This window comes from Terrapene carolina, unplaced genomic scaffold, assembly GCF_002925995.2.
Source record: "Terrapene carolina triunguis isolate 2854851 unplaced genomic scaffold, T_m_triunguis-2.0 Scaffold238, whole genome shotgun sequence".
Classification (NCBI taxonomy): Eukaryota; Metazoa; Chordata; order Testudines; family Emydidae; genus Terrapene; species Terrapene triunguis.
The window spans coordinates 15,198,600-15,225,828 of NW_020664589.1; the positions used below are offsets into that span (position 1 = coordinate 15,198,600).

General features: G+C 52.1%; 1 protein-coding gene across 1 annotated transcript in view; it reads left to right on the top strand.

Annotated features, from left to right (window-relative positions):
- The window catches only part of PTGS1 (prostaglandin-endoperoxide synthase 1), a 34,227-nt gene extending 10,875 nt beyond the window's left edge, over positions 1-23,352 (top strand). Inside the window, exons 3-11 of the mRNA XM_024211140.2 lie at positions 11,272-11,388; positions 11,752-11,892; positions 14,130-14,273; positions 15,981-16,162; positions 16,731-16,814; positions 17,525-17,771; positions 18,829-19,115; positions 20,581-20,728; positions 21,137-23,352. Coding sequence (XP_024066908.2) covers positions 11,272-11,388; positions 11,752-11,892; positions 14,130-14,273; positions 15,981-16,162; positions 16,731-16,814; positions 17,525-17,771; positions 18,829-19,115; positions 20,581-20,728; positions 21,137-21,504 — 1,718 coding nt within the window. The 3' untranslated portion in view covers positions 21,505-23,352. The remainder of the gene's footprint in view (positions 1-11,271; positions 11,389-11,751; positions 11,893-14,129; positions 14,274-15,980; positions 16,163-16,730; positions 16,815-17,524; positions 17,772-18,828; positions 19,116-20,580; positions 20,729-21,136) is intronic.
- The last annotated feature ends 3,877 nt before the right edge of the window (positions 23,353-27,229 follow it).

Here is a 27,229-nt window from a genome sequence, read left to right on the forward strand (position 1 = left end):
CCAGCTCCCTCCCCCTGCAGCCTGGCTCCGGCCGCGCTGCAGGTTTGTGGGGTTTTTTTTTGTTTTTGTTTTTTGCTTTGTCGTGGGGGCCCCCCGGTTTTTTTTTTTGCTTGGGGCGGCCAAAAAGCCAGAGCCGGCCCTGGGCACAGCAAATCAAATTCTTCCTCGGGGCCACATCTGAAGGGCTGCTGGGTAGCACCTCCAACAGCGCAACACAACCTAACCCTACACCACGGTACTGTCAAGCACAAGGCACCAGGCCCAGCGTTGGTGTGGGACGTAAACTCAGGCCCTTCGGCAAAGAGGTGAGAGTGCTACCAGCCCAGACAGACAGAGCGAGCTCTACCCAGCAGAATAATGGTTAAGGCAACATATGAGTAACTGTGGCATTTGCTGCTGCCGGATATTATTGAAGCAAATACCTTTCCCGGGGTATACAAAACAGTCCGATAAATAACAGCAACTGCAGTTATGTGAGTTGGGATTTCAATTCTCATCCTCTAGGTGATGTGAGGTGATCCCTAAACGGGGTCAGGACGAACCCTGCCTGCTGTTACAGTACTGCTGGGATACACGCATTGTCCGAGCTCCCTGTCAGTAGCTCGCAGAGTTCTCGTACTTGGCTCCTTTACTTCATTGCCCTGGGCAGCAACTGCTGCGTGATGTGCTTAGTGCAAGTCAGGAGGGGCTGCCCTTTGGGCCTCTGCCTCTCCACAGACAGGTCCTCTGGCTGTGAACAGCTGCTGCTCCAGTTAGGAGCGGACAGTCTGGACAGCCCCAGGTCTGCCTGCCTTTTCATGTCCTGGTTTTCATGTCCATAGCCACGCCGAGCTGCTGGGCTCCTGGGTTGTCTATTTTTACAGCAACCGTAAGCGGTCCTGAGAAGAGGCTGCACATTCCTTTGTCATGTATGGTTTCTGCAGGACCTGCCTGTAAGACTAATATTTACAAAGGCTTCCGTCGCAGAGGGCAGCCCGCCAGAACAGTCAGTGCTGGTCTCTGCTCTTAGGTGCGTGGCTGCACTGCCATCCAGGCACAGAACTTGCTGCTGGCCGGAAGCCATTTGTCCAGAGAGATCTTCATGCTGGCTAGACGTGACATTGGAGCGCAGGGGGCGGTAGTGGTGCTGTCCCATCGCGTTTCTCCTAGTGTCCATCACCCTAGAGAGAGGAGGGCAGGAGAGCTCAGAGCATGTGTCTTCACTGCAGTTAACTTGGGTGGTCGGCCGTGGGGTCTGAGCATCGGTGTTAGTCTAGCGTGGGTGTGAGCTGCCACACTGCAAAGTCCTCCCCGAGTTACTGCATCCTCACTGCTGCTGTCCTCACTCGGGTGTGTCACTAGGACTTGTGAGGGCATATCCCATGGTCCTTTGTGCTGCAGTGAGCTGAGCTGCTCCATGGTCCTTTTCCAGGGAACTGGGGGAGAACCAGTCTGTCCTGGGCACATGCAGGGATCGAATCGTGGGAGGTGTGGAAGGTCGACCAGCACTTCAGTGGCTTAGCCTGCATCATCAGTGAAAAGTGGCTGGTTGGCAGCCCGAGTGGAAGCAGCATGCAGGCTCCAACCCCCCAGCCAGGCCTGAAAGTACTAATAAACTTGAGTGAGATGCTTGTGTGTGCGTGGAGGGGAGGCGGCTGGGGCAATAGCCGGCTGAGAGCCTGCGGTAACTGCAGGGAAAACAGACCCTGAGAGAGCACGGAGAAGCAATAAGGGCCGGGTCCAAAGCTCATTGAAGTCACTGGACAGAGAGCGATTGACTCCACTGGTCTTCGGATCAGGCCCTGGGGGTGTCAGCTTTGTGCTGCGGGAGGGGAGACAAGCCCCGGCTGTTCTGTGCTCTGGATCGGCGATTTGGGGATAATTCAGCCAGCCCTCAAGGAGACGCATTTTAGGGCAATTCTGTTCTAGCCAGGCTCTGCTCCTGCACCCATCCCCGCAGGGCCTGCGGGCTGGCCCGTTCGGCTGGTGTTCAGCCGAGTGGCAAGCTGCCCCAGAGAGCAGCATGTGGGTACGTGGGTCCTGAGCCACACTCATTACTCTCGCCCCAGCAAGACAGGAGCGAAAGCAAAGGGCTCAATCTCTGGCAACAGGAGGAGAGGAATCCCCCCTTCAGGGCCTTTCTGTCCTCACCGAATCTGGTGCTCAAAGATGTTTCTCAGGGACCAGGCCAGTCCCTCACCGGGGTGTTGGCGGACAGCATCACGCATCTGGGGCAGGCTGGTTCCTGTTACTACAGCACCTTACGTTCTAAGAGCCCTTGGGCCGAGCCGCTGCCTGTTTCCGTTGTTTTTCTGTGGGTTCGGATGTCACACGCTGGTTCCCATTAATTCAAACCTTTCATCCTTATTTTTAAAAACATATAAATTGCAGCCTCAAGCCCCAAACCTGCCAAGCATCCCTAGTTTCACAGCATTGAAGAAATACAATACTCAACATCTGCGGAACAGTTGGGAGACCTGGAATCTCCTGGAATTTAGCAGCTACGAGACCAAAGGCTCACTATGCATTGGAACGTGTATACAGCAAAAAGGCATTGCATCACACCAGCTGCCTTTAACATGCATCCAAGGAAGTCTGAGCCATGCTAATTATAACGATCTCTGGTTTGCATCTCTATTTACCATCAAATCACTGTTCAAACCAGGAATGTTCCATTGAGCAACCTGCTCCGGGCCCTGCATGCTGTGCTCCCTGACTCACCCTCATTTTGGGTTGGCCATGGCTCTCAGGGAGGATATTGTCCCCTTATGGAAATTTTGAATGGTGACCACTGTGTGTCCACCCAGCAATCCTCCCACCAAGGAGCTGATACAGCTCAGTAATGCAGTTTGGAAAGAGACCATCGCGGGCTGGAGATGAGGAAGTTCTAAACACAGCCTTACAGACAGGGAATGATTTGGGGCGTAAGTCAGAGCATGACCCCAGTTATGGAGAATCTCAGGAATGGGACGGAGGCGGCAGCGACGGAACTCCTGCAACAGATCCTCTCCGCTTGCTGGTAACTGTCTGTGAGACTCTCCCCCCTCCACTGGCATGCGCTGCTCTCTGCCGCCTCATGAATTCAGCCCATCTGTGAGAATTCCCAGCCCAGGCAACTCAATGAGCCACCCATGGACATAAGCCCAAGCCCGCACCTGGCACCATTCAGAGCATGCTGCAGAACCCACCAGTTTGACCTGGCTTGGAAGACTGCTTGCATCAAAATTCCACAGCTATGCAGCTCACGGACGTCGCTCTCCTTGCTGGCCGGCTGAATTGGGAGTGACCCATGCCCAGACTCTGTTCTTGTGTAACTTCAAAGGACTCCGGATTTACACCCGAGAGCAGAATGAGAGCAGAACATGGCCCGAAATGCTTTACCCATCACATACTGGGTCAGACTTTGCAAAACGGTGAACTGTGCGCTGAACCTGCCCCTGGCGAAGATATGGAAAGTTTTCTCTCTCTATTCCCGTGCCCCTTGTGAACAGGTTGTCGTCTCCCCAGACTCTCCTGTTCTCCTGGTTACTTGTGAGAGATGTTTCTTTTCCTCCAATGGCTGTTCTTCCAGGCAGACCTAGCGGGTCCGCAGGGGAGCTTCGTTCCCAAGCTGGCTCTGTGTTGCTGACGGAAATAGATCGCTCCTGTCTGTGTGGTTTGGGGTTTTTTTAAGTGTACTGACAGATACACTTCTAGAGTGCAAAAATACAGATCTAGGAGCATCCCAAAGGGTGTTGGAACAGACATAGACCTAAATCACGTTTTCAGAAGTTGCCACATTGCAGACAAAGCAGCTCATGCTCTGGCCCGGATTTATCCTATAGACTGAAATAAGACACCAAAGACACTGCTTCCTGTCCCACTGCTTGTAGGAAGGTGTGACACCCACTCTTCCCAGGCCCCGGTCACACGACCTGGGTCAGGGTTACAAAGGTTATACCCCGGCCACATGGCAAGAGTCATCGAATCATAGAACTGTAGGGCTGGAAGGGAGCTTGAGAAATCATCAAGTGCAGCCTCCTGCGCGGATGCAAGCCCAAGGAACCCTGGACCTTCCTTAACAGGTTTGTCCAACCTGTTCTTCAGAACCTCCAGTGATGCAGATTCCACAACCTCCCCTGGAAGCCTGCGCCAGAGCTTAACTAGCCTTAGAGTTGCAAGTTTTTCCTAATGTCGAACCTAAATTTCCATTGCTGCAGATTAAGCCCATTACTTCTTGTCCTACCTTCAGTGGACATGGAGAATGATTGATCACAACACTCTCTCTAACAGCTCTTAACATATTTAAAGACTTATCAGGTCCTCCCCTTAGTCTTCTTTGCTCAAGACTAAACATGTCCAGTTTTTTAGTCTCTCCCCACAGGTCAGGTTTTCTAAACCTTTTATAATTTTTGTTGCTCTCTAAATTCTCTTCTATTTGGCCACATCTTTCCTAAAATGTGGCACCCAGAATTGGACACTCCACCCCAGAATATTAGCTATTTTTCAATGGCATCACATTGTTGACTCATATTCAGTTTGGGATCCACTCTAACCCCCAGATCCTTCTCATCAGTACTGCCGCCTAGCCAGTTATTCCCCATCTTGTCGTCATGCGTTGGATTTTTCCTTCCTATATGAAGTACTTTGCATTTATCTTTACTGTCACAGTATCATCAACCCCCGAGGTTCAAAAATCACAAGACAGCCCCCCCCATCATGATATTGGCTTAAAACTTACAAGATTTTTTAAATTATTATTTTTTTATTTACTTTTTGTTGTTTTTGAGCCTGGCAGGTGGGGCAGGGCGGATGTCACGTTTTCAAGATTTTCTCCACAACCATCAGAGCTAAAAACTTTGCACTTCTGTAAATGGAAGCTGAGATTCTCTCATAGTCACATGACTCCAAGAGCTGGGGTTTTTTGGAGTAAAATACTAAACACTGCAAGAGTTGGCAACACTGGCATCAGGATCCACTGACAGCAGTGGGTACTGTTCCACCGCCAACGTTTGTGCAGTTTGCCTTTCAGTAATTCCAGGCAGCTGGGAGCCAGTAAAGACAAAATGGATGAAAGCTAGAGCTGGAAAAAGGTCAGCCAGCAGCAAGGGATGGACCTTGTGTGTGTCTATAGGTGGAATATGAAGCATGGTGTCTAACGCTCAGCATGAGGACTCAGGATGCGGGTTCTGCTCTGAGCTCTGTCCCTATGTGACTGTGCACAAGTCACTGAACGTCTCCGTGCCAATTTCCCCATATACAAAACGTGAATAATGCCCTGACTCTGGGACATCGTGAGGACTAATAAGCATTTGTTGAGTGCTTTGAGAGCCTTGGACAAGTATCATGATAGAATGGCAACGGACCATCATCGTCCTACAGGAGAACGGAGAGTCACGGGCTGTTTGTTCATCTTGTGCCGAGGGTGAGCATAACAGACCATTTTCCAGGGGGAGAGCTCAGCTTCCCTGTACTCTTCTTCCTCCTGACACGCCTGGTGAATGGATCGCGGTGAACAATCGGTCAGAGCCCTTTGAGTTTGCCTTGCAGATCGTTGACACGGGTCCCCACGGCTGATTCCAGAGACCACAGGCTCCCTGGCCCCAGTTCTCAGTTCCTGGCCTGTGTTCTTGGAGCAGCCAGGGTTGGGTGGGAACGTCCTGCCTCAGGCCTGCTCCAAGTGACACTTGAGTTGCCTGTGGTTATGGACCAGAGGCAAAGCATGGCACTTTGGCTACTCCCTCTTCCTCCGTCCCCATCCCAGACATGTCTCCTACGCCAGGACTGGGAGCGGGGTGGGTACCGAGCTGTCCCAGCAGCTCTCTGCTGGCCAGGAACCTGCTGAAAGGGCGGCTGTTGCCACACAGCTTAAGGCTTCCTTATGGGACTGACGCAGCAGAAAGGGGCCTCAGAGCAAACGTGAAGCAGGCCCTCTTTGTCTGCAGTAATGTGACGCAGTCACGTGATGCTGGTGCTGGCGGTGACTGTTTTTGTAAACTAATTTTCATAGAGAAACAGACAGTGAACAGCACAAAAAGGTGAATGGCTTACAGCATGTCTATATTTCCCAATACTGGGTGCCTCACGGGCCCTCCAATCTGAGTGTACGATCACGCAGCTTTACGATGTGTTTCAGCGGCAAGAACAGACAATACAAAACCAGCTGCTACTGCATAGACATAACATGTTAGGGTGGATGGAACAGTGATAAAATAGGAAAAGAGAGATGAATTGGTGAAAGAGAGGATTGGAGGGGAAAGAAAAAGAGGAGTGTTGGGTGGAACGGAGATCTGGCATTCTTTGAACCAACTCAACAACACTTTTTATCCAAATGTGTCTAGAAACAGGGTCCAAATTTCTTCAGATATGGCTCTCCATGGCAACGATAAACTATTCTTTCTTTGGCTGCCAACTCAGACAGGTCTGAATCCGAGGTGACTCAATGAACGTGACACTGCTCTGTGATCATGCCGTGTGGAAAGGGGAGATTTGGCAAACCCCAGTGGCTAAGGACAGTGCCGTCCTGGGTTTTAGATGCTGCTCTGCCTTGGGACGTGCTCTCTACGCAAGCTGGTGCAGGGCTGTGCAAAGGCCCCTCAGTGACATCGCTGTTTGGCTGCGGGGTTAGTGTTTAAACAGGGATCACATTTGTTTCCAGTTCATTGTCTACCACCAGATGTGGAGTAATCCGGAGCAATCCAAAGAGTAGCAGAAATATTCAGCCTTTGCTTTGGAGTGCCCTTTTAAGACATCCGGTGTTTATGAACAAAGCCTGTTTACATAGGCTTGGAGTCACTCCACCACGCCTGCAGTTAAAACATGCTCCCAGACACGGGAAAGTCGGAACAGCCCTTCTTCCTGGCTGTTTTTATTCTGATCCAACCACTACAATCCCTGGCCCTTGGGACTTTACTTTACCCCAACTTTATCGCTTCTCAGGATCTTTGCTTGGGATGAGGTAGAAGCCCAGGATAAAGGTGACAGTTCTGGGCTGGGGTGCTCAGTCAGAGAGGAGAACTATAGTGCAGTGTTCTCACCGCTGTCCACAGGGAACTGGTGACGAACCACTGTAATCCAGGGGGCTGCAGCCAGGCTTTAGGGATCATTTCCAAGGAGGGTTGGGCTCCCAGCTCCCATTGCCTTTCAGTAGGGGACGGGCGCCTACCTGCCCCCTGCGCCTTTGGAGATCTCGCTCTCGGCGAGAGAGATGGAAGGAGAAGCAGATGCTTTTGTTGTGGACATTCACAGCCCTGATCTTTCCAGGCCAGTTGCTCAGTAGGTATAGACTGGCAGAATTCTGTTAGCTTCAATGGACCCCAGGGAGGTACAGCAGCTGAGAGACGATGATCCCTAACAAGCACTCCAGGGACCGAGTGTCTCACATCCTCTGTTCAGTTTCTCGTTCAGTCTGGCAATCGAGAACTGTCGCGTTACCACGGAGTGCGGGAATGAGATGAACTTCTGCTAAGGGACAGCTGAGATTTGGATTGGTTCCTCTTTGGGGCTTCAGATAATTCTAACACTTGACCCAATGTTACTGGGGAAAGGGAAAAACGGATCTGTGCCTGCAACCAAGGAGAGTCCTAGCAATTGTCAACACGGCATCCTCCACCAGTATCACCCCAATCACAGCCTGTCCTTGAGGGAAGGGATGATCGCAAGAGGTCTGCGATTCCAAAGGCTGTTTGTATCGTGTCTCAACTGTGTTTGTTGAGGTCTTAACTGAAGCAGGTTTGTCTAGAGCTGAATTACTCAAAAAAAAAAAAAAAAAGGGGAAACTTTCCAGAAATTGCTTCCTCCCCAGTCTCCACTACTGTCTCCTGGAAAAAAACCATCTGCACGTAGCCTTTCCTCACCGGACAAGGAGCTCGCAGAGCTAATTTGCATTGAAAATCCTCAACCAAATTTCCATGTGCTGTTCTCACCTCTCTCCATTATTGTCATTGTCTAAGCAACCACCATCTGCCAAAGTGTCTCCAGGAATTGGATGACTGATATAGCCTCTCAAACACCCCTTTGACAACAGTACCCCTGTTCTGCAAGTCATTCTGATTTGTTTAAGCTCTCCAGTGGCTCGGGACTTCATAGTAATTCCACCCACGCATTGACACATTCAGGAGGAGGCTGCGGCAGAGCATGCTTGCACGCAAGTCGGAGCGGACTGGATTGAGCAATGACCCTGGCAGAGCTCCTTCCAACTCCCCTCTTTCCTCCCCCCATCACCCATCCACTCTCTGGCTACTTCCTCTCAAATCTTTATCCCTTGCCGTGTCCTCATTTGTCTAGCGTAGATTGCAGAGAATGTGGCCTATGTTTGCAAATTTATGGTGCAATAAAAGTGATTGATAAAGGAGCTTGCAGCTGTCTTTGTCGTGCAGAGCCCTGTGCATGGGCAGATGAACAGGGATTTACCCACTTCTTCCACCGAGGTCCCCCAACAGACATCAGACAGGCTGGCCTCACACCTAGGACTCGAGGTGCCCTAGCAGCGTGAGGGTCCTGCCCCCACAGCCAGGCAGCTCCCTGACCAGTTTATGCTGCTGAAGACAAGGCCGTGCAAAGCAGGCTCCTGCTATTGCAAAACGTGGCGCATTGTCTTAAAGAGGGTTTCTGCCTCCAGGGGAGGAAGCTTTTCATTTATGCAACAATTCTATCCCTAGGGGAGTCTCTCTCTCTAGCTGGAACCAGCTCCGGCTTGTAGCTTCCCAGGCACCCTTGCACCCATCCCAGCTCAGAAGCTGGCCACGCCATGGTGCTGAGGGTCACAAGGAGGATTAACTGCTGCACGCTTGAGCATCAGAGTGCAGCTTTGACATGACAGGCCCGATCCTGAGACACGCTGAGCAACTGCAAATCCTCCTGGCAGTAATCTCAGCTCAGGCCCCGACTCCCTGTGCAGCCTTAGACAAGTCACCTCCCCGCTCTTTGCCTCAGTTTCCCCCCTGTGAAATGAGATAATGCCAGAAGGATCCATTAGTCAATGTGGGAGGATGCCCCTGAAGAAGTGCGCTGGACCCTTAATAGCCTCCAGCGCTGGGCATGTGCTCAGTATTGATACAAAACCTCCCCAGGGAAGCAATGGGTGGGGGGATGCAAGATGCCTTGAAAGCAACAGCCCCCTGAAGTCCTTGGGTGTGTCTGGCCCCAGAGGGGGGATGGGAACAGCATCCGAAGTTCAGCAGCCCTCTCAGGCTGCATTTCACATTCTTTTCATGCTTATCCTGTGCTTTGATTTTACAAGGCAGTGAGGATATTACTTCAGCCCAGGGCAGATTTGGTTAATAACCCAGAGCTCCGAGTCCTGACCATGCCCGAGTCTATGCACGCACCGCAAACCCCATTGCAGCTCCTGCGGCCCAGTCCCTGCTTCTCTGCCACTCGCCAGCTTTACACGAAGGATACTGCAGCACCCAAAATGCCTCTCGTGCACCAGCTGGGAGCTGCGGGAGTTCTTATCATTGGGAGCAGAGCACAGGCCCTGTATTGTGTCTCTGATTCCCGTTAGCCTGGTTTCCTGGGAGCTCCTTAGCACATAGGCCGATTAAGTCAAAACTCTTTGCATGGAGCATTCATGGGGGGAGGGATAGCTCAGTGGTTTGAGCATTGGCCTGCTAAACCCAGGGTTATGAGTTCAATCCTTGAGGGGGCCGTTTAGGGATCTGAGGCAAAAATCTGCCTGGGGATTGGTCCTGCTTTGAGCAGGGGGTTGGACTAGATGACCTCCTGAGGTCCCTTCCAACCCTGATCTTCTATGATTCAGTGAAGACATGGGAAACTATCGTGCCTTCTTCCCAGCTCCGAGCTGTGCTCTCAGGCAGAAACCTGAGAGTCCACTGATGCAGAACGTTGGTTCTAGCCATTGATCTTCCCCTCACAACGCAGCAGCGTCCTGCTGCCTGCTTGGGGCAGGACAAATTGCTGTGAAGAATGAAAGAGAACAAGAAAAAGAAAATGTAAAAACGGCCCCTGGTCTGACATGGGGCCATCGGCCAGACCACAGGAGGTTGCAGCAGGCTATGGGTCTCCCCTGGCCTCATTCCCTGCTATGTCCCATCACTCCTGGAGTGACTTGCTGTGGGTAAATTTTCAATGAACATCCTTTAGCGGTTGTGATTCTGTGTGGGATGCAGGATATTCTGGGGAGCGCTGGCTCACTTATCTCCAGCCTCCAGCCATCATGGCATGTGACTAAGCCTCCTGTTTCAGAGGAAGTGACCCTGCCCAGGGGATGGAGATAGGAGAAACAACCCAACAAGCAGCCACTTCCATCCATTCATAATAAGGAACGGGTGCTGGGGAGCTACAGCTTCTGGTGTTTCTGCTAACAAGATATTTTAGACTAATTAATTCCCTTGGCATGATAACCTAGAGGGCTGGCCTGATCACCTAGCAGACCAGACACTGGGAGCATAATATGTGTCCTTACAGTTAGATCACTCAACCACTAGAGGTCAAGGTGTGCTGGATAGAACTCAGACAGGGTGTGGCCCCTGGTAAACAAAGGGGACCAAGCTGGACTCAAGCTGCGTGGAAGCCTGTTTGTGGCTGTAACCATTTCCTTTAATAAATGCCTCCTATTTCAACTGGACAGTGATTCCCTACAGCATGGCAAACAGCAAAGGAGAGGTGGAACCATTGCATCCAGACTGCCCCTTTCAGACAGGCGGGGGGAATCTGGGCACACATACTTCGCATGCCTCGGTAAGGACTTGGTGCTGATATCAGCTAGTGCAGGGTTTGCTCCTCTCTGTACATACTTCTGCCATGCCACTACAGTAAAATCATCATAAAATCTGCTTTACAGGCACAAAACTTGAAAGCCTCCAGGGGGGTTAACAGAAATAGCTGAAAGCAAAGTACTGGGTATTATATGTAGGTAGTGGGGAAGCCCCTTTTCTCCCTGTCTTGCTTGACCCATCAAGTAACTCTCCAGCTCCAGCTAACGTATATTTCTCTTCCTCCGCCCCATATATCATTCTAAGAATGCATGATCATGCACGGACTATTGTAGGGCAAATGCTGCTTACCTCACTCTGCAGCCTGGTGGCCTTTGATTGGATTCCTCACTCCACGAGTGCTTTCCAGGAATGTCCTGGTTGGAATCTCGGCAGTGAATGGTATTCGCAGCTAAGCACATAGGGTAAAGTTCATCTCACAAGGCCTAGATACCACTGGGCTGAAGCGAGACTTAAGTGGTACCTCATGCTGGTTCTCTGCTCAAGGGCAAATGTCACTCCATGGTGATCGAGGAGCTGACAAATCAAGTAACGTCCAGGGGTTAACAATGAAACCTCTCTCGCTTTCTTCCCCTAGTGAATCCATGCTGTTATTACCCATGTCAGAACAAAGGGGTGTGCATGAGGGTCGGCAGGGAAAGCTACGAATGTGACTGCACCCGGACAGGTTACTTCGGTATTAACTGCACTTCGCGTAAGTTCACCCTCCCTCTCTGCCTGTGGGGTGAAAGCCTGGGGGCAAGGTAGAAAAATAACAGCTTCTGCACGAGGCTTAATTCAACTACACGAGTAGGGGCTGGAGCTGATCCCAACTCAAAACACTGCCCATAGGGCTCTCCCAGAGGCACATTGAGTGGCAAGGCACTCAGCCAATGGAACACAAGTTCGGAGCATTGTTTCATAAGCATGTGCTCTTACTAGCTGACCGCGTGCTGGTGCCAGCAGGACTTGGTTATCCAACAGCTACTGCGAGCTAATTGGCCATTTAGCAGCTGTCACTAGAAAGGAAAGTGTTTTATTACTAAGTAACGTAAAGCAATTTGCTGTTTCCTCCCAGCTGAGTTTTGGACACGACTCCGCGTTATGATAAAGCCAAGCCCGGCCTTCTATCACTTCATCCTGACTAACTTCAAGTGGCTTTGGAACATCATCAATAAGACCTTCATTAGGGAGACGCTGATGAGACTGGTGCTATCAGGTGAGGCTAGGCTCTTTGGTGGGAATGTTTAAATTAAAGTCCACCCTTGGCTTTGGCCACTGGGGTTCAAAGTGTGTCTTCACTCTCAGGCACTGCTGAGATCTCTTGGTGTACCTGCTGCCCCAGGCAGGCTACTTTTCCTGTTATCGTCGTGTTTTCGTAAAGCAGACATCATCCATTTGCCCTTGCAGAATGAGGCAGTGTGTCCAGTGGGTGGAGTAGCAGGAACGGAGGCAGAACTGAGTTCCATGCACAGCTCTGGGGGAGGAGTGAAGTCGAGGGGCTGGAGAGGGGACTGGGACTCAGGACTCGTCAGTTCTGTTCCCTGGTCTGCCAGTGACTCACTGTGACATCAGCAGAGCCGTGTGGGGAGAACCCAAGCCTGGCTTAGCAGGGGGGCCATGGGTAAGCTTCACAACCAAATTAATTGTCAGACGAATATCAGCACTGTGATTCAGCAGGTGCTAACTTACCCCGTATGCTCTGGAAAGGCCCCTGTACCCACGTGTTTTGGGCAGAACTGAATTGCAGAGTTAATTTTTTCCTATCAAATAAAATTGTGTTACAAGCTAAACATGTTATTTTAAACCTAACTGACGTTAATTGGAAGCTGAACAAATCTGAAAAACGTTGGCTCAGCAGAGCACTAATAATTGTTAAAAGACTAGTGCTGCAAAAACAGCAATCTACAAAACGGCAAGCCATTGACTGCAGCATGGACACTGTCTGCTTGGCCAGCATGGAAAGCCTTGTATAACACAACAGACAGACCCCAGAAAACTTCTCAGTGCTATGGGATGCTTTCCTGAAAGTATGTGGATAATCCTATTAAATCCATGGGCCCGCCACTTGCCTCCTCTTCCTCTCTTCCCATTTCCCCATACCCCATTTCTATCCCCCTCCTCCGAACCTGGCTTCTGTTCTTTATCTTATCTTAGTAATTTTACTGTAGTTGGATTCTTATAAACAAGTTTATAAAAGTGTGGTAACCTGCGTAATACAAATAATTGATTTAAATTTTAAGTTCTGATAGAAGTTTCGTATAGTATGTTTGTTGTTTCTGTAAATGCACTTTAAAAAGTTGTTAGAAAAAAACCAACAACATTAAAACGTTTAAAATATGCAGCTCTCCAGTGTTCAGAAAGGCACGTAAATGTCAGCATGGCCAAGTGCCTGTGGTGTTCCGGCAGCAGGGAGGGCTAGCGGCGGGACAATGGTCCCAGCAAACCATAAACCCTCGACTCACTCATGCTGCAAAGTTTATCATCTTGCATAAATATTTTGGTTCAGCTCCTTGGAGCTATGCAGCAGGACAGGTCTCTGCCTCTGTTGCCATCTCTAATGGGATGTTTTTCTCAAACACTGTGTGATTCATCAAGGGATCCACTTAGAACGAGAAGCAGCGGAGAGAATAATATAACTTCTCACTTTGCATCCCCTAGGGGGAATCAAGGCATTTTAAAGGCTAAGTGTAAAAGGTCAGGGAAGAGACACAAACTCCCAATAGCTGAGCACAACCCACCCAAAGCAGAGCGAGGCTCAGCACAGAACCTTTTTCTTTTCTTCCTTTTGTTAATGACTCAGTTGAGTGTCCCTGAGAAGGAAGTGAGAGGATTGACTTGAGACAGGTGTAGTACAAACAGGTGCTGTGCGCCATCCTGCTGATACCCCTCGATCCCAACCCACCACCTCCCTGCTATCCTAGCCCTGGGCTCCCCACACAGGCTGCTCTGTGATGCACGTCACCAGCAGTAAATATTAAATCAGTGGTTCACTAGCCACAACGAACCTCTGCAATTGTGTGTGCATTAGAAACAACTAGTTGAGTCGCTAGTTAAAGGAGAACAGCAAAACTTTTGTGAAGATTGCTCGACTCCAGATCAGGGACAGAAACGATATTTACATTTTCAAAGGAAGATGCTCACAGATCAGTTCCCCTTTTACTTACTTGCTTGGATCCAAGTTCAGGAACCTGCATTCCCCCTGCAAAGGCTTCACAAGAAAACAGACCCATGCATATACCTGCATTCCCAGCTGTGGCTCCCCCTCCTGCCTGTGTCCCACTCTTTCCCACCCCTCCACCCTGTTGTATGTGTATGCAGTGCCACGGTTAGCCAGGCCCTGTCATACTGGTGCTGTTCCAAGGACAGGTACACGTGGGAACCACCCAGAGCAGAATGAACACATCTGTGTTAGGATTGCCCGGCTGCAGGTGACTTTCTTCCCTCTCCTTTCAGTCCGGGCCAATCTGATCCCAAGCCCCCCCACGTATAACTCAGCGCATGGATATATCAGCTGGGAAGCCTATTCCAACGTGAGCTATTTCACCCGTGTCCTTCCACCTGTACCCGAGGACTGTCCGACTCCTATGGGAACCAGCGGTAAGTGCCTGTCTCAGCAAAGACCATGCTCAGGATGTCCGCAAACCTGGGTGCTGGAGTCTCCTTGCACTTTGTTTTGCGGTGGCGGCATTGTAGTAACGCCCCATGTGATGCCTTCTCAATCCCAATCCAGTCACCCCTGCCAGCTGCTCCAGTAGAGGCAGAGCTCTGGCTACGCATATTGCACAGGCGGCTGGCCCTGGCACCTCGAGGGATCATTAGCTCTCACTCTTTCCTGGAGTTTCACTGTAATGGAAGAACAGCTACTAAGAATCAAGGCCGCTCCTGGCACCCATCTGAGGGAAGTGCTGTCCCCAGGACAAGTCAATCCAGCACGCCAAGCATCCCTGCCCCCTGCAGCCCCTTGGCGCGTAGGCTCACACTGCATGCCCAGGGGAGTTAACTAGCGTGACCCCTGCAGTCTGCAGCCTGGCGCCGACCCCCTACTCCTGGCCCCAGAGGGCAAGAGGGGACGAGGGTCAATGCTCCTCTGATTACCAGGAGAGTGACTGGAATTCCCCTCCCGAGGGCCGGAGAGCGCCCACCCTAGAGTCCTTCAACCCTGGTTCAAATCCAGCTAGTCTGATACTCACCAAAACAGACTCCCCTCAGGGAGAGGTTCTAAGGCAATGGGTGTGACGGCTCCATTCCCGTCAGCCATTCCCGAGGGTGTGGCTGACCCATCCCCTGGGAGTTCAGCGACAGGCCCTGGAGGACGAACACCCTCCTCAAACGGCACCAGGCTGAGGTACCGCGTGGGTCCGCCCTGTCCTGTCACTGCTTGTGCTGTGCCTGCTCTGTGGATTCCCAGGGGCCCTCAAGTCTCCAGCACTGTCAATGGGCCATCGTTCAGGAGAGCATAGCCTGGGGGATTGTCCTCCGCGTGGGAGCCATGGCAGGAGCGCTAGGTGACGGCAGCCACTCTGCGGGTTTAAACTGGCACCTGCCACGTCTGGAACGCAGCCCCTTAGGGAAGAGTGGTCCTTAGTCATAGTCAGCTAAATTGGCAGCATGCTGCTAATAGCCGCATTCCTCCAGCCCTCCCCGCCGTCCGGTTAACCTCATCCTCTCCAAGGACCCCAGACAGGGTTGAAACCCTCAGAAGAAAGCAAAGGCCCTACCCCAGCCTTTGAAACATCTGGAGCTTGGAGCATTTACTTTGCTAGTGGACTAGCAGGGCCCAGCAAGTGCCGCACAGCCAGCGGGATGAGTGAACGTGCCAGGCTGAGGTCAGAGCGAACGCCTGGGTAGGTTATGTCTTTGGGTCTCCACTGGGAGCGGGCTGCTTGCTACCGCTAATTCCTGTCCAGATATCCAAGGTACACGTGAAAACCTCCGAGCCGAATAACTCCTGTGCAGAGAACTGGTGCTTGGACGATTGTGCTCTGAAGATGCTGAGATAGATCATTATTTAGACAATCGTCTCCCACTGACTTTAATGGGTGACAGCTGAAGCAGTCCCCATCTGACACCCCGATAGTTGTTCCTGACAGAAGCTGACTTCTGCAAATAAGTAACGGGATGGCAGAGCTGCTGGTGGCTTCCTGGCCCTCCGAGCCAAGGGCAGAGACACCCCTCTTCTCCCTGAGACTCCTCCCCAGTGACAGGGGTTATAGCTGAGTCGCTCTGAGACGTAAGGCATCTGGAGACCCCACCGGCTGGATGCACTGACAGCTCCCAACTTGGGTTTGTTTCCTTCCTTTGCAGGGAAAAAGCAGCTCCCTGACCCTCAGCAATTTGCAAAGAGGTTTCTGCTCCGGCAGCAGTTCCTAGGGGACCCCCGTGGGACCAACCTGATGTTTGCCTTCTTCGCACAGCACTTCACTCACCAGTTCTTCAAGACATCTGGGAAGATGGGGCATGGCTTCACCAAGGCCCTGGGCCATGGGGTAAGGAGAAGGGCCTCCCGTGAAGCTGGCTGCTCCAGCAGTCTGAACGGGAGAGACACACTTGCAGCTGTGTGATGTCACCCCCAGTGCTACCCACAACCCAGCTCCTGCATCCGAGGCTCAGAGCAGCTGGGGTTCACATCCTGGGAAGGGGGGAGTGCAGGTGCCCATTCAGACAGAGAGGGGGAAGAGCAGGAGAGGGGACCGGAGGCGGAGGTGCTTTCCAGGACAGGGCCATGTGGGGAAGCCTGTCCTGGAAGAAGCAGAGACCTCCAGGCTGCAGGGTTCTCAGCCTCCCCAACCCATCAAATAGCCCCCAGCCCCTAAGGCTGCTTAGAACATCAGACTGCCGTGGGCAGGGATTGCTGGTGCTTGTGGCATGGCTGCCCCATAGATACAGAGCGAATCGCTTGCCCTCTCAGCCAGGGCTCCCAGCTGCCTGGGTCCCTGCCAAAGGCTGGGGCCTGCTCTCTAGCCCTGCTGCTGGTGGGGCACAGGGTCAGCTGACTGGCCCAGCTTGTCTGCGCGAGCTGTGTGCACAGCAGGTAATGCTGGCCTCTCTCCGCAGGTGGATCTCGGGCACGTGTATGGGGACAATCTGGAGCGTCAGTACCAGCTGCGGAGCTTCACAGACGGGAAGCTCAAATATCAGGTATTGTGGCTCTCAGCCCAGGGACCCCCAGCCACCCGTGTGGTGTTCTCAGCCAGCACCTCTCCCCACATCTGGCCATGTCACTGCCCACATTTGGCTCCCTCCCAAGGCCACTGCAGGGGAAACCTGCTACCACGTCTGAGTGACTGAGGAGCCTCGGTCCCTTCCTCAATAGGGATGTAGGCATGTCAAGACCACGGCTCATTGGAAACCCGAGGGCTGAAGGCACCTCAGTCACACAGGAGCTTTTGGAAACATTCCCCATCCACAGGCACTTGCTGAGCAATTTATGAGAAGCCCCATGAGTCTGATACAGCCGTGTGCCCTGGAGAGCCCTCCACGGTCGCTCCTGGCAGCACTCACTGAGCTGTAGGCCTGCCTGCGCCTTCTCTGAGCCAGCAGGGCCAGCACACCCGGGAGTGTGACCCTAGGAGCTTCCTCCTGCTCATCTCCAAAGCACAGCTAAGCCTTAGACACCACCTTCAGCCCCTTTCAGCTCTGGACAAGGAAGAAAGACTCCAGGGTTTGGGCAGCGACTGCCCCTGCTGTAAAGCGAATCCCCTTTAGACCAGAGGTGGCGTTAACGCTGATCGGGAGCCAGCTGAGGCTGGCAGTGCTGGAGCACGGGGATCTACTGGCTACCCAGTGGCTGGCCAGGGCAGTTGTCTCCATTCCTTTCCTTGCTGCCAGCCTGCTCTTGTCTCCCCAAGGTACTGGATGGAGAGGTATATCCACCCACGGTCCTCGAGGCTCCGGTTCACATGATCTACCCTGCCGGCACCCCCAAGGAGAAGCAGCTGGCTGTGGGCCAGGAGGTGTTTGGCCTGCTGCCGGGGCTAATGATGTATGCGACCATCTGGCTTCGCGAGCACAACCGAGTCTGTGACGTGCTGAAGCAGGAGCATCCGACGTGGGACGACGAGCAGCTCTTCCAGACAGCCCGCCTCATCCTCATCGGTGAGAGCAGGGGGAAGACGTGGGCCTGGGGAGAGCAGGGCATTGGGGCTGATTTAACACAACACGTAGTCAATGCCATCCAGTCCTTTCTCCAATGCAAGATTATTCCCTGTGCTCCAGGGCTTTGTCCTGGCCAATTTTAACTGCCCTATGAGTTTCGTTGACCCCCGAGGAGACCATCCCACATCCCCATAGATCTCACTATTGGGGCACTGCCTTGTTTTTCAGCCTATGTTTTCCTTTAGTTACTTCAACCCATTATCCAAATTATACCCGAGGGACCTTTGCCAGCATCCTTTGGCTATTTTCCGTCCCACTCGCCCTGCTGATCATTTGCCCCAGCTGTTCAGCATGAGGCTAGTTAACGGGCCTCATAATGCAGCAGCCGTGTTGGGCAGACGCTGGCCCAGTAGACGAATTGGTCCAAAGGGGGAGCACTTGGCGTGTCAGCACCAAGACACCATCCTAGGCTGAGAGTTACCCCCAGAAGGGCTGATTCTCCGCTCACGTATTCCAGGTGTACGCCGCTGCCCCTCGACTGCAGTGACACACTCCTGGCTTATACCTGCCTTCCTAGGAGGCCAATAAAAGCCAGACGAGCCAAGAGGCCACACGTGATCGAGGAACCTCCTGGGGGTTGTTTTATGGGACAGATGAAGGCAGATCCAGTACAACGCACTGGATGTTTAATCCTATCACACCTCTTTCCATGCCTATCACCAGAGCACCCCTGGTGATGTTCTCTCTCCAGAGGGGGGTGCTAGCCCACTGTGGGCCCTAAGCAGGAATATTTTGCCCCTTCCCGCCATACCTGATTATAAGCAAATAGGGGGACCCCCTTGAGTTGCTCGGGGCCCTAAGCAATTGTTTCGTCTGCTCATGCCTGGCGCCGGCTCTGTAATCTCCGTTAGACGGTCCGAGCTCCAGTTGTTAGAACACTGGCTCATTTACAGCCAGGAGCTGTTGCTGCTGCCCAGTAACTAACTGGCCTGTAGCCGCTTGCTTCTGCTGCTGGCTCACATCCCGCTTCCCTGCGCGTCTCTCCTCTCACTCCTAGGGGAGACCATCAAGATCGTCATTGAGGACTACGTGCAGCATCTCAGCGGGTACTTCCTGCAGCTGAAGTTTGACCCGGAGCTGCTGTTCGGCGTGCAGTTCCAGTACAGGAACCGGATTGCCGTGGAGTTCAACCAGCTCTACCACTGGCACGCGCTGATGCCGGACTCGTTCATCATCCAGGGGAACGAATACAGCTACAAGCAGTTTATTTACAACACCTCCATGCTTCAGGACTACGGGGTGGAGGCCTTGGTGGAATCTTTCTCCAAGCAAACGGCAGGACTGGTATGGCACCGGACACGGGCACCTATCGCCAGAGGCAGGGAACAGCTCCGGTGCGCAATCCGCTGGGGGAGGGAGGAAGAGAGGGCTGCTTACACAGCCCCATGGGTCTGCAGTCCGATGGTGCCAGCAGGCTGCATGCCTTGCAAGGGGCATGGGAAGTGGCTCGGGGAAGGGGCCACGTCTCATGGTGGGGCCCGATTCTGATGTGGGGAGAATGTAATGAGCAGGATGACTCCTGGTGCTCACCCACCGTCCCCAAGGCAATGCAGCTGCCCCCGCCTCTCCCAGCAGGGAGTGCCTCATTGGCACAATCCCCCCACCTCATTGGCACAATCCACTCCAGAGGTGCGGGCAGCCCCTGGCACATCGTGGGGGCTGCTATAACACAGGCAATAATCAATGTGTCTGCAGCACGTTCAGCCCAGTCTCCTTCCCCCAAATCCTCTCTAAAGGCCAGTGGCTGAGAGTCAAACAGCTCTCCCAGGTGCTCATGGTAAAGGACAACAGTCTGACCTCATCCTTTGTTCTCTGCTGCTATTGTGTGGCTGTTTTCTTTCACTAATTCACATTTAGCGTTCGAGGCTTCTCTTTCTCTCCTCTCTTCTTGGGAAACTTTTATTCAACACGGGGAGTTGGATATTCCCATTTGCTGCTGTCCAAATGCCCAGCTTGCTTCCTTAATGGAAAGAAATAATTGCTCCCCTTCCATTGACAGGTTACTGCATAATTGTTCAGCACAGGGCTTTCTGTAGGCTTGGAAAGATCAGATTTTTGTTGGTAAACTGTTCATTTCACTGTACACAAACTAGTGAAAAAATATTTCCATCGGAATTTACAGATAGGCAAAGAAAGAAAAATGCCGCTTGAGAACTTTTGAGAGATTGGTTTAAGGAGATTTCCTTGGTTTGTTTTGACGTGACATTGACAATTTGTGTTTTAACGGTTTTAAAACTTTTGAATCTCAAGATCTACTGTCATGAAATCATTATTGTCTGATGTGTTCCCTCCATTGTCTGATCACCCAATAATTCCCTGCAGCTGTGAAAATTTAAATAGGTAGAAATAAAAAAATACTTAAATAAACATCAATATTATCTATTAAAATTATAAAAAATAAAAATGGAATTCTGCCAAGCCTAGTTTTCTAGCATTCTCCTCTAAAGCAGCTGGCATTGACCACTGTGGGGGATTGGGTACCACACCAGATGGGCCGTTCCGCTGATCCGGCCTGGCAGCTCTGACACAGCTCTGGTAGTTAGCATTTCTGGTGGTTCTCTCTCTGCTGCTGTGACCTGTGATTTTGACTGTCTTCAGTCATGTGGCGCCTATGTGATGGATGCATTAGAAACACCTAACGAGACGTGTAATCTGGCATACTTGTCAGAGCTTTCTGCAGTTCCGAGTGGAATGACAGTGCTTGACTGTAACAGAAGTTTGCTCTTCTTTTACTCTTCCTGTGTTTCAGATCAGTGGGGGACAAACCATCAATACCAACCTCTTGCAAGTGGCTGTTGGAGTTATTGAGGAATCACGGCAGCTGAGGCTGCAGCCCTTTAACGAGTACCGGAAGAGGTTTTCCATGAAGCCCTACAAATCCTTCCAGGAGTTAACAGGTCAGATTTCATGGTCTACATGCTGCTGCTGGCAGTGTGTGTCCGGTAAGGGGCTAGCACTGCCCTCGGGGTTCCCTCGGCCCAAGGCAGCCACCTCACGTACAGTGAGAGATCACGGAGCACAGACACACAGCTCATCCAATCAGTGGCCCCACTGTAGGCTTTCAAACTGATTGATGTATAAACATCCCGCCACAGCTTACTACTACTCACCCCACTCTGAAAACTGCCAGGGACTGCCTACTTGAAAGGATTGTTACCTGCTGCAGGGCAGGTGGGTGGGTGGGTGGGGCATGGCCCCGAAAGTCAGTCAGACCATTCAGTTGGTGCTCTGGGTTACAGAGAGAGAGCAGCTGAAAAGTCCTGTCTCTTGTATGGATTTGGAACCTCCCTTCTCTGTTGATGCAGGAGAAGAGGAGAAAGCAGCGGAGCTGGAAGAGCTGTATGGAGACATTAATGCCTTGGAGTTTTATCCTGGTTTGTTGCTTGAGAAACGCCAGACAAACTCTATTTTTGGGGAGAGCATGGTGGAGATTGGAGCCCCGTTTTCCCTGAAAGGGCTTTTCGGAAACCCCATCTGCTCCCCGGAATACTGGAAGCCCAGCACTTTTGGTGGCTCGACTGGCTTTGAGATTGTGAAAACAGCTTCGCTCCAGAAGCTCGTGTGTCTCAACGTCAAGCGGTGTCCGTATGTGGCATTCCACGTGCCAGATCCTAGCACAGAAACAGGAGCAACTGGTGAGCATCAAGACGGCAAACCATCCACTGAGCTCTAGTGTCACTGCGGCTCCACTGAGGCTGGGCCAATGAGTTTCCTCCTTCATTATTGTCCTAACGATTCCTGTTGTACCACACGGCCTCGGGTACAAAGCCCTCCCTTGCAGAGAGAGACAGGCACAAAGGAGGACAGTATGCTCCTTGCACCATGTATCAATAGAATAGGAGGCCCTCTGGTTCTGGGCATTATCCACACCCGGGGCTGGGAGAGGGGAAAGGAGAGGGAGGCTGGTATTAGATCAGGGAGAGCCTGAGTCATCTAATGCTACAGCCACAATAATGGTCTATCTCCACTCAAGCTGCCTCTTCTGCTAGCAAATTCCCTGCTCTAAGCCAGCTCTCTGTTTTCCGGTGGACTCTCTGCCTCTCCTTTGCTCTCAGTACCTCCCCCACACCCTTGACTGCCCAAGGAAGCTATCACAAGTACTTTTCCTACACCGGGACTGCAGGGCAACCTATGCCCGCCAGCTAGGCAGGGGCAGAGCAGTACGCAGCCACTCTTCTGCCCCAGCTGGCCATCACACTTGCTCATCCCTCAGGCTGCTCTTATTTTCCAAATGGTTTGTGTTTATATATTGTGGAACGACCACCCCAGAGAGCATCCTTAGGAACCACAAGAATGAGGATTTTCTCAGAGGGTCTCTGGTTTGGACAGAGAGGGAAAGAAAATCATCCATAGCCCATTCAATGCCTCAGGGCTGTTCCCCTTCTCCCACACACAAAGGCAAGGTCAGTAACCCTTCCATGGCTTTAAGAATGTCTGGGAGGGGCGGGGGGTGAGAGCAGACCCCAGTGTGTTTCTGCAGGATATGGCTGGAGCACACGTGTCCTGTACAGGTCAGAGCCTGTCCTAGGTTATTCCTTATACAAGCCAATCAGAGCTCATTCACTTCTCACATGCCCAGCTCAGCCAGTTTTCAAGCACTCTGGGCAAGCTAGCAAAAGTGATCACCTGAACTGCAGGTACAATTCGGCACCAGCAGATAACTGTGCCTGGAAGAGCCCGCTGTCCGGCTTCGGGAACCAGGTCCCGTTAACGTGCTGAGTGGGCTCTGGCAATAAATAGAGTGCGACCTGATTCGGTCTTTGCCAACGCAAGGTGGAAAGCTAAGTGCTTCTGAGAGCGCAGGAAAGCTGTTGAGTTTCATGCTTCTTCGGAGACATGTGAGCTCCATTCTGCAGCATCATGTGGAGTTTAAAATACAGCTGGGAAGTAGATATTGCTGGGGAGTGAAGGACTGGGGTAAAATCTGTCAGAGCTGATGGAAACCCCACTGAATGGACAATTTAAACCTAAACCAGCCAAAGAACCACACCAATGTACCACAGGGAGCAGTGCTTAGGTGTCAACTAGGCAATCTCCAAATAGGCCTTTTCTGCCTCTAGTTGGATTGAGTCCGGATTCTGTCCCCCTGACGCACTCTGAGAAGTACCCCACTCCACAAGCGGTTCCATTGGTTCCATAGAGGAAGGTACTACTCAGTGCAAGCAAGGATGTCAAAATCTGGCCCTTTGAGTCTATGGGTCCTAAACTTCCCTGGTGTAAATAGCTCAGAAAATTCTGTTCGAGAATACATATGCCCTGCTTCAGGCCTCATGAGGTTCCACAGTCCAAAGCTCAATACAGACCTAGGAGCATTGTTTTCCTGCCTTATGCCCCCCCTTTCCAACAGCCACTGGTCTGCGCCTCAGTAAATACATGGACTGGCGATGAGCAGAGAAGTTCTAATCCCCAGGTTAACATTGCAGACACGCAGCTATTGGAGTGATAGGTTTGTTTGGAGGGTCTGAACACTCCCATGATCGCTTGTGACAGAGCGGTCGGTTGTGATCCCAATAAAAGAGAAGGTGATTTCACCTCCAGGCAGATGGAGAATAATGGCCTGCTGAGTTCTTCCATAAGAGTTTCAGGCATCCACTCACCAGGCTCAAGTGCTAAAAAGAACATGACGTGTGCAGAAGAGCTGGCAAATCACTGGCGTTCGGGTGGAGGGTCCCATTCCCAGAGAAGCTCTGGCCAGGGTACAGCACGTAGCAGTGTGGGAGTGGGTACTGGTGATGCTCTGTAGCATTCTGAACGTCTCCGAAGGTCTACATGCAAATATCCTTTGCTTTAAGAGAAGCCCTGGGGTGTACGCACAGGGAGCCTGTTCCCACTCTCTCTTCCCATCTGCCATATCTTAGCACCCTTTATTCCCCAGCACCACCTTCCAGCTCTGCTCCAGCCACCCAGCCCTCCTCTTGTTGTGTGGTCAATAGACCCCCCCCCCGTCCAGGGCCCCCCCCCCCCCCCCCTGAACCACTGATCTCCCTGCTGCGTCCAGCCCCCTCTCTCCCGTGCAGCCTGCCCACACCATAGCTGCTGTTGTGTTCACTGCTGTTGATGAACTTACCGTTTGCGGACATTTCATCCATGTTACCAGGGGTTTATTGTAAAGCTCCAGATGCTGACAACACAGCGCTTACATTCTTACACAGCGTCTCTCTAGCATAACATCTATCCCTATGTTAATCTCCCCCAGCAGGGTTCTGGGTCCACACCACAGAGCGAGACATCCAATCAGTCATGATTTCACACATCTCCATGCCAGACACACGGAATGCTTCCTGTAGGGTTCATTGCACTTCTTCCATTCCATCATAACAGGACTTATTCTGCTTCAGTCACATGGCGCTGCAGAGTTTGCCTATGATCTCGCTGTGTCCTTTCCTGGATGCTCCCAGGACACAGGGCTTTGCAATCTGCACAGTAAAACAATGGTCTTGTGACTGTCCTCAATTCATTCTCTAAGCCAAGAGTGTCCCAAGCCCCAATTGTGACTCGATTCAATGGCTTGGAGCGACTTCTTGCTATTTCTGGCTCGACATTCTGCAGCTGGGGGTTTTGTGGCTGATGTAGCACAGAGGAGAGCGACTCAAAAAGCTAGAGACAGGAGCAGATGAGGACGACCAAAGAAACAGAGGCCATGGTAAGAACAAACATCCACATACATAGTAGAATATTCTGACCCACTTCAGAGCACCAATCATCAGGGCACGCGGCTGCTCCTGGCCTCCCTCTGCCAGAGAAGAGTTATTTTGTCCTTTTCAAGACTTCACTGGGTCAGTTTTAATCCAGTCACAAAAAACTTCTGGGCCCTGTGAAAGTCAGAAGAGTGTATGAGCAGGACTCTCGAAACGGAATTTCCCATAAAACAGCAGCAGGCTTAGAAGCTGTGCAGTAAAGAGCACGATCTGCAGAGTTTTTACCCAGGAGGATCCCCAAACCCTATTAACTACGTAGACGAACTGTACAGGGATTGCTTCTGTCCCCCACTGAAATGCAGCCACCTCTGAGATGGAACACAGCAACAGCTGAACAATGCACAGCAACCCCACCAACAGTTTGGAACAGGAAGTGAAGCATAAACTGAAGTGGGAAATGACGAGTGCAGAAAACTACCCAAGACGGAATTTGGCCACGACAACCCTGGCTTTGCTCTGTATCTTTCATGACCAATCATACCCACACAGTAAGGCTCAAATGCCCTCTCTGGCCTGGCAGCCAATACGGGCCCAATGCTCATGAGATAGGCTCGACCCACCCTGTCTGGCCAGCACCTAACTTCAGAGGGGAAAGTAATCTGTCCACCCAATGATCCACTTCAGGCAGAGACCTGATACTCTGCTGCAGTTCCCAGAGCAGAAAGGCTGACCCAGCCAGTCCCCTGCCCTCTGCAATCAGAAATACAGCCACAGCAGCAGTAGCAATGGCGCTTACATACCCGGGTCGACCAGCGAAGCCGGCTGCTGGGACGCTGCCCCTGCTGCCTCTGGATGAGATGACTCGGAGACATTCTGCGTGGCTGCTGGGGCTGAGGACATCTCTGGGCTGCAAGGGTACAGGTGTATTTCCACTGCAACAGACATCATGGCTATTCCAGAGCTGGACTGATCTCCAGGAGGGGAATGCTCCACCATCCCCACCACAGGGGCTGCAGTAACTTGGCCATGATTCCCACTGGCGTTCCTCCCGAGCGGTACGATGCTCTGGAGCAGCGGCTCAGGCCCATGGAAATACAGCGTGGTGCCAATGTGCTGGAGAGCCGGAGAGGTTGCAGAGCACATGCCAGGGGCCCTGGCACCAGGCTCCCCGGGCCCAGCACTCGTCAACTGCGTGGGCACAGAAGAGGGTGCAGCTTTGTGAGGGCTTGGGTGTTTCTCCTGATGAGCAGACTCACGCTGCAGGGACACTGGGGAGTCCTGGTACGAAGCAATATGCACGTCACAAGGAGCAGAGAACACAACTGGAGCCGGGCTCCCACCCAGCAATTCCCAAGCAATGCGAGAACAGCTCTGTGAGTGACACGGGATGCAGCCCCGAGCCCATACAGCACAGTGAGGGGCAGGAGACATTAGACAGCTTGAAATACAGATGAGAGAGAGGGGACAGGATCAAAACAACCCAATCACTAAATACGGCAGATTAAAGATACTGCACCAGACCTTCGCTGCTGCAGAGCGGCCTAGCTTCACTGATGTCAAAGGAACTACACTGACTTACCCCTGCTGAGGGGCTGATCCATGGATTGAATACAGCATCACCTGACTGGCCAATCCATGGCCAACAGGCACCACTTGACTGGAATTGGAGTCACGGACAGGAATGGGAAACTCTATGGTGATGAGGCCAGTTCACAGGAACACACGACACTGGCAGGTGGTGATGTGAGACACAGGGTGGGGAACAGAGGCAGGGATCGCGGTGCAGTGCTGCGAGGCGGGGGTTCAGAGAGCTTTAACGAGGGGGGGGGGGAACAGCTACTGGAACAGTACCAGGTGCATCTTACCACTGCCCTGGCCTGTGCCATCTGCAGAGCCTCGCCAGCAGCAACACTCAGGGGTTCCTCTCGGTGCCCAGCCGCCTCTGCAGGGAGCATGGGGTCGGAGTGCAGCAGGCTGGGGGAAGTGCTGGTGTCGTACAGATTCTGCTCAACAGCATCGACAGTGCATTCAACTTCGAAAGCCCTGTGGATTGGAGAGGTGTCAGGGATGGGGACAACGGGCTGGTATTTTAAGTGAAAGCCACCGTCTCGGTCATTCCATCAGCGACTCACTATGTTCACAGCCTTGCAATCCAGGTAGCAGAGCTCCTCCGCCTGCCAATCATAACCCATCTCCCCCCTGCTCCCACTGAAAAATGTTGCCCGAAGGGCATCAGAGGGGTCTGATTCAATTGCAAGGTAAAGCTAAAGTGGGAAAGTCTCTCATACACATTCCTGAGTGAGCCCATCCCCGTCCCCGCAGCCCGTCCCTAGGTGACCCCTGAAGCGGCTGGTACGGAGTGTTCCTAGTGCCCAAGCATGTCTGAGCTCCAGAGTTTTGCTGCTGGAACACAGGATTTGAAACCACAACCGGCCTCACCACTTCACAATCCCATTGTGTGTACAGTGGGACAAACTCACCTGTTTTCATACGCCTCGTCCGCTTCCAAGTAATTTCTCCTTCTCCGAGAATTAGAGGATTTTTGAGAAGCTGCAGGAAAAAGCAGATGTGTTTATTCAGCCACCTGGCAAAGTGCACAGGCAGAGCCAGCTATGGGGCAGGGCAGGCATGCCAGAGCAGCTGGCCATCTGGCAGGGACAGGGCATCAGTCCTTACAGGCCAGTGACTACATACTCCTAGGGCAATACCCAGAGACCTCAACGAACACACCAAACCGCCCAGGCAGCAGCACGTCTGAGC